Here is a 9,794-nt window from a genome sequence, read left to right as displayed (position 1 = left end):
GTGTGTGCGTGTGTGTGTGTGTGTGTGTGTGTGTGTGTGTGTGTGTGTGTGTGTGTGGGTGCGTGTGTGTGTGTGTGTGTGTGTGTGTGTGGTGCGTGTGTGTGTGTGTGTGTGTGTGTGTGTGTGTGTGTGTGTGTGTGTGTGTATGTGTGTGTGTGTGTGTGTGTGTGTGGATTCTATCATTCATTCATGTTTTGTATTGTCATCCACGCCGTTCTGTCCGTGTCGCCAGAGTTAGTTCTTGAACATGTCACACAGCAGCTTCTCCATGGGAGTGTTTCCGATGGTTCTGTGGAAGAAGAGGAGCTCGATCCGCTCCGAGCTCACGAAGCGCAGCGAGGGCAGCAGCAGGAGCAGTTTCCCAAACCTGGACACAACATTGGAGGGTTGACTGTATGATTGATTGATTGATTGATTGATTGATTGATTGATTGATTGATTGATTGATTGATTGATTGATTGAAAAGTTTATTAACAGATTGCAGAATGGGTACAGTACAGTTCAATACACACAATTGTTAAGGGGATGCAGACCAGAGAAAGACGTTCGTCTTGTTTACATCAGGGTCCCCCATTTTCAATTCATCATAACATATATGACATAACACGACATACAGATAGACAGTACTGCTACATCTATACATTTATGACATACCAGATTTGCAAATACAGTACTGTTTGTGATACAAAAAGTGTCCAGAAAAAGAGTGTATATATACATTTGACGTAGAAACTGTACATTGGAGGAGGTTGGGTAGGTGGGGTGGGGTGGGGTTGGGCGGGGGGGGGGGGGGGGGAGGGGCTGTACATTGGAGGTGGGGGGGGGGTTGGGTAGGGGGTGGGGGGACGACACTGTACACTGTACATTGGAATATTGACAAAGCCATACTTGGTCATTTACTGTACAACTGGGTTAGGACATTTGTAGGGGCCAGTTTCGAATTGCAGTCTCCCGTAGGTGTTCTTTGAGAGTGTTTTTGAAAGTGGGTAGTGATTCACATTCCTTTACAGCTGTGGGTAGGGCGTTCCACATTGATGTGGCATAATTGCTAAACGTGTTTAGTCCCTTGTTTGAGCCGAATCTGGGTTTAACATGATTTGTGGAGCTCCCTCTGGTGTTGTGATCGTGGTATTCACTGTCCTTTGGGAAGTATTTTGACATGTACATGGGTACCTTGGTCGAGTAGTGTATCTTGTAGACCAGGCCCATTGCAAGTTGCTGTCGTCTACTCTAAGCCATCCTAGGTTGTCAAAGTGGGCAGGGGTGAGGTGGGTTCTAGGAGTCAGGTCAAGCAGTAGTCTGACTAGTTTGTTTTGAGATGTTTGTAATTTGGTTTTTAGTGCCTTTGATGTGCTTTGGTAAGCAAGCATAGCACTTTTTATATTCCACAAAAAGAACACTAAATAGTAGTAGAAGTACAAGATTGTCTACAACTGACTTACACTGTAATCATAACTAATGCTGTATATACCATACATATAGATTTAGAATAGAAATATTTGATTCATCCCGAGGGAAATTTGGAACTACAAATCGCTCACAGTAAACAGTAGACATTTGGATAGACAAAAACAAAAGTCACGAATAAGAATAAAATAAGCCTAAGAATAAAATATGGTCCGGGATATACATTTCCTATGTCACATTCTAATATAAAATATATAGTAAAAATATACAGAAATATACAAGTGTACATTTGTAGGACTTCCTGTGCTGTTCAGTGCTACATAGGGAGTCTTAGTCTGGCACTGAACGTGCTCCTTCTGTCAGCCAAGTCTGTGTATAGTGGGTAATATACACAGGTAGATATAGATGTATATTTACCTTATATATATGTATCCACATATTATGTCTGAATATACCTGCAAATAATCAAAATAATTATGTTTTTTTTTATAATTTTTTTTGTATTACACAGTACTGTATATTTGTATGTCTTGTATGTAAATAGAGGACCCTGATGTAAACAAGACGAAAGTATTTTTCTGGTCTGCATCCTCATAGCAGTTGTTTGTATTGAGCCGTACTGTATTGTACCCATTCTGCAATCTGTTAATACAGTTTTCAATCAATCAATCAATCATACATCTGATTACCATTATTATTCAGTAGTGCTGATTTAGATACAGTATACTCCAGTTGAATCACCTGTACATTGTATATTGCTATTGCAATTTACTGTTACATGTGCACTCTGGTTAGATGCAAACTTATTTTCGTTTTACTGTACTTGTGCTGTATGATGACAATAATTTGGAAACAAATCTAATCTAATCTAATTTAATTAACTGTCAGAAGAAAAACTCTATTAGCTCCAATTTAGCGGATTTTAATGTTTTTTTTGTATAAATTGTGATTTGCTGTGCTGGTATACCTGGCTGGTTGGCTGGGGTAGTGTGAGCGGATGTGTTGACCCAGCATCACCTGGGACTGGTCCTGAAGGTTCTCTACTTGTTCAGGATCCTTCAGGCCTCGAGTCTCTGTTGGAACGAGAAGCCAACCACAGTTAACCAGGAGGATTCTGACTAATACCCCAATGTCATGTTTTAAAATAGGCCTCATAAATAACTGCATAGAAAAAATATAATAATAATAATAATAATAATAATAATAATAATAATAATAATAATAATAATAATAATAATAATAATAATAATAATAATAATAATAATAATAATAATAATAATAATAATAATAATAATAATAATAATAATAATAATAATAATAATAATAATAATAATAATAATAATAATAATAATAATAATAATAATAATAATAATAATAATAATAATAATAATAATAATAACAATAACAATAACAATAACAATAACAATAACAATAACAATAACAATAACAATAATAATAATAATAATAATAATAATAATAATAATAATAATAATAATAATAATAATAATAATAATAATAATAATAATAATAAAAAAAAGAAAATAACAATAAATACATTAATTAATTAAGAAAAAGAATAAGAAAAAATAAGAATAAATACATGACTTAATTAATAATAATAAAAAGAAAAAAGATATAATTAAAACATTTCTTAAATAATAATTAAAATATAAAATCTGAATAAAAATGCCCCCCTCAAATAACTTAATAATCAAATGTATTTTATTATATTAATATGAATTAATTCATATTTAAACACTGCTCGAATTATTATAAATTAACCACACGACAACTTCAGTCTGCCATTCTGTGCCGCACACCGTGGAGTAGTTATCCCCCGGGACTCATCATCCTGTCAAACTCACCCGGCTTGAAGAGGACCACGGCTTTGAGGCAGGCGAACTCGGTGGGGTCGACCGCCAGGGCTTTGAAGCGGCTGAAGACCTCCTGCAGGAGCCGCAGGTCCACGCTGGTGTAGCCGGTCTTGCCCTGCATGTTGGGGCAGAGGTCGGGCAGGGAGAGCAGCGGGCAGCTGTCCAGAGGCAGAGACCACTGGACGGCACAGAGCAGGAACAGCTCGCTCCACGCCTCCTCCAGCAGAATCACCTAATGGTGGAAGCCGAGATGACACCCGTTTATGTTATTAATAATAATAATAATAATAATAATAATAATAATAATAATAATAATAATAATAATAATAATAATAATAATAATAATAATAATAATAATAATAATAATAATAATAATAATAATAATAATAATAATAATAATAATAATAATAATAATAATAATAATAAACGTTATTTGTATAAGGCCCCGTATACTTGAGGACGATTTGCCCATCAGTGCGACACGGCACTTCGGCAACCTCTAGCGGCTTTTAAAATTAATATATAGATCGGATTAAAGCCCTATATGTTCCCTGTCGATAGCCGTTTCAGGCGACAAAATCCGTTCAGCGGTTCTCGAGTTAGGCCTACATGCCGATATGTGAGGCATGTTTTTCAAATACCACTCCCGACTCCTGAGCCTCTACCACTGTCAATAATTTGGCGATCTCGAAGATTATTGGACAGGGTTGTAACGAATGAGTGTGGCTTTCCAATGGTACCCCACGTGGGAATGAGCTAATCAGGGATCTAGGTGAAAAGTCACAAGTGAAAACAGGAAGAGAATTCTCCGTCGAATGCATTGGAGTCAATGAGAAAATCGTTTTCTGAGTTCTTTTTTTTCTCTCTCACTTTTTACCAAAACCGCTTCTAATCACTCATTTCTGAACGGATTTTTATGAGATTTACTACACAAGACTTCAGGCTATGGACCCAAGGAGTTTTTTCAGCCATACCAATGTTTTGGGAAATACTACTTCTGGACTACTAACTACTACAGAAAAAGGTGAGTAATCATGTTCAGATCTATGTTACTCTATTTCATTAGCACTAAAAGTGGATCAGAAACTTCAGAATGTCATCTTTTCAAAAGAGACAAGGCTCATGCATGTGCTATAAGTATAAAGTATAGTGTTTTGGCCACTTTTGGGCACATTTAAAAAAGAATTGCAGCTCAAAGTGCTTCACAGCAGAAAGATTTAATAATAAGTATAAAACGAGCATCAAAATAGAACATTAAATCACATAGTTCTTCACATTAGGATCTTCCATCCCAATAAGCCTCCCACATGTCCAATGTTCCTGCACACAGGTCCCACCCACCTCCAGGGTCTGAGGCCCCGCCCACCTCCAGGGTCTGAGGCCCCACCCACCTCCAGGGTCTGAGGCCCCACCCACCTCCAGGGTCTGAGGCCCCACCCACCGCCAGGGTCTGAGGCCCCACTTGTATTGGGAATCGTGCAAAATAAAAGCAATGCATAAAGTGCAGACATAGAATGAGTATAAAAATAGACAAAATATGGAAAACACATTACTATGAGTGTTTACTTTCCAGAGCTTATTTTTGTTGTTGAATGATTCTTACCTGGTCTCTGAAAGGCAGGTTGGAAAACACTGGCAGATTCTTTGCCCATTTGACCGACATGAACAGAAGTCGCGCCGAGGTCTCGTACACATTCTCAGAGCTGGAGGGGTAGAGGGCCATGTGGTACTCTGAGGACGCTCTCTCCGGTTCGTTACTGGTCACGTCGATGTTCTGGTCCACTGAAACACAGAAAGGCAGGTTCGGGGGTTCATATGCAGTGATTACAACCTGCTAGCGATACACATTTGCACTGGAGTGAACCCTTTATTCTTCAGTATTTTATTCCGAGTTTCCACCATATTGTGACTCTACCTGGTTTCCTCCATGTTGTGACTATATCTGGTGTCCTCCATGTTGTGACTATATCTGGTGTCCTCCATGTTGTACCAGGAGTATACCTACTATCAGTGATGGAGTAATCAAATCCAAAGGTAAGTAAACTATAACGTCCATTTATGGTCACAATAAGGCCAATAATCACTAATATAAATAGTATTTCCCCCGAAATAGTAGTATTTTGTTTTATTTCCAAAAAAATTACCTATTTTCATGTAACTTGTATCAATCTAATATTACTTACTATAATTTATAGTGTTGTCATGGATTATGATTGATCAATTATATCGTAGACGGATCATCTGATCAAAATAGTAAAAAAAAAAAAAAAAAAAAAACACAATTAGTACAAAGTACATGTGGGTTAAATGAGCTTGGCTAAGAGGAGTGCTCTCACCGTGGCCAGCTAGGAGACACTGAGCAAGAGAAGGAGACAATGAGCTTAAGTAGAGAGAGGGGTGGGGGCCATAGCTCCTTGCCTCTCACTTAGAACTAAGCAATGTTTTGGGGCAACCAAAAGGATATATATATATCAGTTTATAAAGGTGGGCAAAATGAGTTTAGGTGCAATCCTCCACTACGTCCCTGTGGCTTTGTCCCCTCCCCTATAATCGCCCCTCCTCACCGTCCTCCGGCTCCAGCTTGGCGCACGTCTCCGCTGTCATCAGGCTGGCCATGAAGCGGTGGTTGTTCTGGGGGCTCAGGCAGCGCTGCGGGGCGACAGAGGAGCCGATGGACGAGGTGATGTGGGGCCACGTGATGACAGAGCCAGCGGAGGAAGAAGAGGACGAGGAGGAGGACGAGGTGGGCTCCCGCGTGGTGGCCAGGTGCTCCTTCTCCGAGTCCACGTCGATGGAGTCCAGGCGCACCTGGGCCGTGCTGCGGGGCTGCCGCTCGTTCTGCACCGCTGTGGCGAGGGAGGAGACAAGGAGGTCCGGTTATTCCACTGTGTTTTGTGTAGTCGAGTGAGTATCGCGTGTCTATAGTGTGTTTGTTTACCGGAATCCTGTTGGTTGAATTGATTATTGAACTGAACTGAACTGAACTGAACTGAACTGAACTGAACTGAACTGAACTGAACTGAACTGAACTGAACTGAACTGAACTGAGGTGAGCTGAGCTGAACTGAACAGAACGTAGGAATGAGGGGAACAGAAGAAGAAAGAGAAGGAGAGAGAGAAAGACTAGAGAAAAAAGGGGAAATTAAGTGAGAAATGTGGCGAGGCAGGACAAAGATTATATTTAGATTAGATTAGATTAGATTAGATTAAGCAGAGAGGTCAGAGGTCAGAGGTTAACTCAACCTGTTGGACAATGTTGACATCCCTAAATAATCAAACCACTGCTGCAAGACTTTCCAGATTTCAAAGTTATATCATTTATTAATTAATTAAAACTTTTCCGAGCGGTCGGTGTCATTTCACACACACACACACTCACCGTCTTTGTTCATGCCTGCCTGTAAGCACTTCTTCAGCCGACAAGCCTGGCACTGGTTGCGATGAGCCTTATCCACCGGACACAAGCCCGTGCCGGCTTGGCACCTACTGACCAAGAACAAGAGCCTTTAGTCACAAAATCCCCCTAAGACTTGACATTTCAAGTACATCTGTTGTTTAAATCAGTACATGAATCTTCTTATTGTATAGTTTGTATAGATAGAATATGTTGTGTATTATGTTTAGTATTTTTTTTTCATATTTTTTTTATTATTGCAGAACAAAAATTATTAAAAGTCAGTACTCAACACATAATGCATAATGAAACTTTCAGTCAAGGTGGTTAAAATTACATGCAAGTACAGAAACAAGATAAAACAAAAATAGACCATAATAACATTTTGACCGTATACAGTGTATATCCAATAAATTACAATTATATAAATTGTATAAAATTATATAAATGTTAGTATAGAATATACCCCTAATACCTATTTTCTAAAACCCTACACACATATGCTCCAGCTCGAACCCCCCCCTCCCGGACCCCCCCTTGGATAGTACCTCCATTATCCCTCGCACCTAACCAGACACTACCATTATAAGCTAGCTTTTATTCTCTCCACCACTTCTACCCACATTGACATTTTGGATTCATTGAGACCCAGAATTCTTGCTGTAGATATTTCTTGATATATCACATCGAGATATGTAAGAAACCAAACTTTCCGGCAAATTTTTTCCGGTTGAAACCAGCGTATTATGTTTAGTCTATAGTTTAGTTTTTAGTTCTAGTTTATAGTTTATTTATACAGTTATAGTTTAGTTCATAGTTTATAGTTTGTAGTTTATTTATAGCTTATTTAGTTTATAGTTATAGTTTGTATATAGATAGAATATACGTTGTGTATTATGTTTACAAATATACTACGGTTGAGTAGCCGGGAAAAACAATCATCTTGCGTTTTTCTGAATGTATGTACATTTTAAAAAGCTGTGACAATAAAAGGATCTGAATCAGAAAACATTATATATATTTTTTTTTTTTTTTTTTTTTTTTTATACAATTGTGTGCATAAATTACAGCAATTTCCATTTAGGCTGGATTTTAGGAGTAAAGAGTGTTAAAAGTGTTGTTTCATCGCTTCAGTTTTTAGGAAGCACCACACATACTTGATTGATTTTCATGTGAAGGAGTGATGTGAACTTTGACATTTAAAGGTCTTGAATGACACAGAGATACCACCCAACTTGAACCCCCCCCCCCCCCCCCCCCCCAAGAACACACGTAGAATACACGCATGTACAATTAGATAACACACCACACATCCTCACTTGCACTCTCTCACACACAAACACACTACAGGTCACTTAAAAAAGATTTAAAAATCACTTATAACTTAAAACTGTATAGTATATTGTATAGTATTGTATATAGGACTCATTACCTTTCATTCTTAAGCTTAGCATTGTATTGTATTTAATCTTAGTACTTTTTATCATGTCTATTTTATTATCTATTCTATTTTATTATTCTATTTAATTATTTGTATTTTTTTTTTTTTTTGCACAATCAAGGCGGGCATAGCCACCTCCATTCTCGTGTATGCAGCATGTGACGAATAAATCTCTTGAATCTTGAATAACGTATCAGAAACCAACAGACTTGCAGAGTTCTTGCCTGTAGATGAGTCTCCTCCTCACGCTGCGCTTGAAGAAGCCACTGCAGCCGTTGCAGGCGTAGATGCCGTAGTGTTTGCCGCTGCTGGTGTCTCCGCAGACCCTGCAGAGCAGAGCGGGGCTCAGAGCCTTGCCCGGCCCGGGACTCCTGGCTGGAAGTCAACGTGGTCGCAGTTAGTTAGTCAGTACCGTCCTTTCTCTGCTGGGTTTGGTATGTATTGTTTCATACAATTCCCTGCCATCTGTGGGGCCTTGTGTGGTTGTGTGGTTTTTAAAGTCGGGCAAACGACCGGCATCACAGAATTGTCCTGAAGCGCCCGAGTGCATCATGACTCATGACTCAGTCAATAATCGCAACAACAACAGCTATTTACGTCTGAAAATCACATTTGATCATAAATATATTTGACCACTGACCCTTTAGCTGCCAGAGATGTCCGGGTGACATGTTGTTCACAATCTGTAAGTCGACTTTGGATAAAAGTGTCAGCTAAATGACTTACATTGTAAATTGTATAGTTAATTTATAAAATGAAACCAATTAATCTGAAATCTTTATTAGTCTGAGAAATACTGAAAATAACATTTGGTGGATAATTATTTGAATGAATCATTTAGTTTAATAATTTTTTTATAAATCAATCAATCAATTAATTGATTACATTCAGAGAGACAACTCTGATTTACCCAATGATTGCTTGGCATCCAACAATTAATTGGGAACTAACAAACTGTACCACTGTGAAAACAATTAAAATTAAAATAGCAATAAATATCTATGTTTACCCATGTTCTCCTTCAAAGTAATGTATATAGTGCATAGTGAAAATGTGGGCAGATATAAAAAAAAATATATATATATATATACATAATGTATTTGCATCTTAAATGTGATTTAAGTTCTAATTTAATATCGTTAATTTCAGTTTTTTCACTAACAAAAAAACGCTGCTATACGCTGACGAAGTCCCCCCGGCATTGTGTGCCATGCTGCCAGCGAGCTGCACGGCGACCTGTTGCTCCTCGTGGGAGTGGATGTGTGGAGGAGGTCTTACCTCCTCTGCTGTCATCTGTCCCTGCGCTCCCTACGGACTCCGTGGGGGAGGAGGAGGAGGACGGCAGCATGGGGATCTTAGACAAGTGATCCTCCATCATTTTTACAGGGAACGTCCTAAACCGGTAACTGGAGACCGATAATGCCGTCGGGGGTATTTGTTCCACTCTCCTCAGTGGAGTTTGATGCAAGGTTTTTCAACAGATCATCCTCGACATCACGACGGAAATTAAGTTTCTTCGCTTCGTTCTTTTTGTAACGTGTGGTCGTCGTCTCTTCGGTGACGACGAACCAAATTCAGTTGAAGTCGCAAAAAGAAACACAAAGTTTTACAAAGTGTATAGAAAGGTTTCCAAAGGGCAGCGCTGGCAGGCCTCCCGCGGTCCCCCCTGTCAGACGG

General features: G+C 38.8%; 1 protein-coding gene across 1 annotated transcript; it reads right to left on the bottom strand.

The window, feature by feature from the left end:
• Nucleotides 1–234: 234 nt before the first annotated feature.
• Nucleotides 235–9,495, bottom strand: LOC311247411 (photoreceptor-specific nuclear receptor-like; the record flags this gene model as incomplete). The annotated part of the gene is made up of 8 exons (XM_084337809.1): nt 235–367; nt 2,376–2,481; nt 3,274–3,514; nt 4,886–5,064; nt 5,847–6,128; nt 6,662–6,765; nt 8,342–8,492; nt 9,396–9,495. The coding sequence occupies 8 exons, from the start codon at nt 9,493–9,495 to the stop codon at nt 235–237; spliced, it is 1,296 nt and encodes a 431-aa protein (XP_084193935.1).
• Nucleotides 9,496–9,794: the final 299 nt, after the last annotated feature.

Source organism: Notolepis coatsorum (assembly GCF_963971535.1).
Source record: "Notolepis coatsorum genome assembly, chromosome: 20".
Taxonomy (NCBI): Eukaryota; Metazoa; Chordata; class Actinopteri; order Aulopiformes; family Paralepididae; genus Notolepis; species Notolepis coatsorum.
The sequence above is the reverse complement of the archived record's forward strand: the minus strand, read 5'-3'. Positions and strand labels throughout refer to the sequence as shown.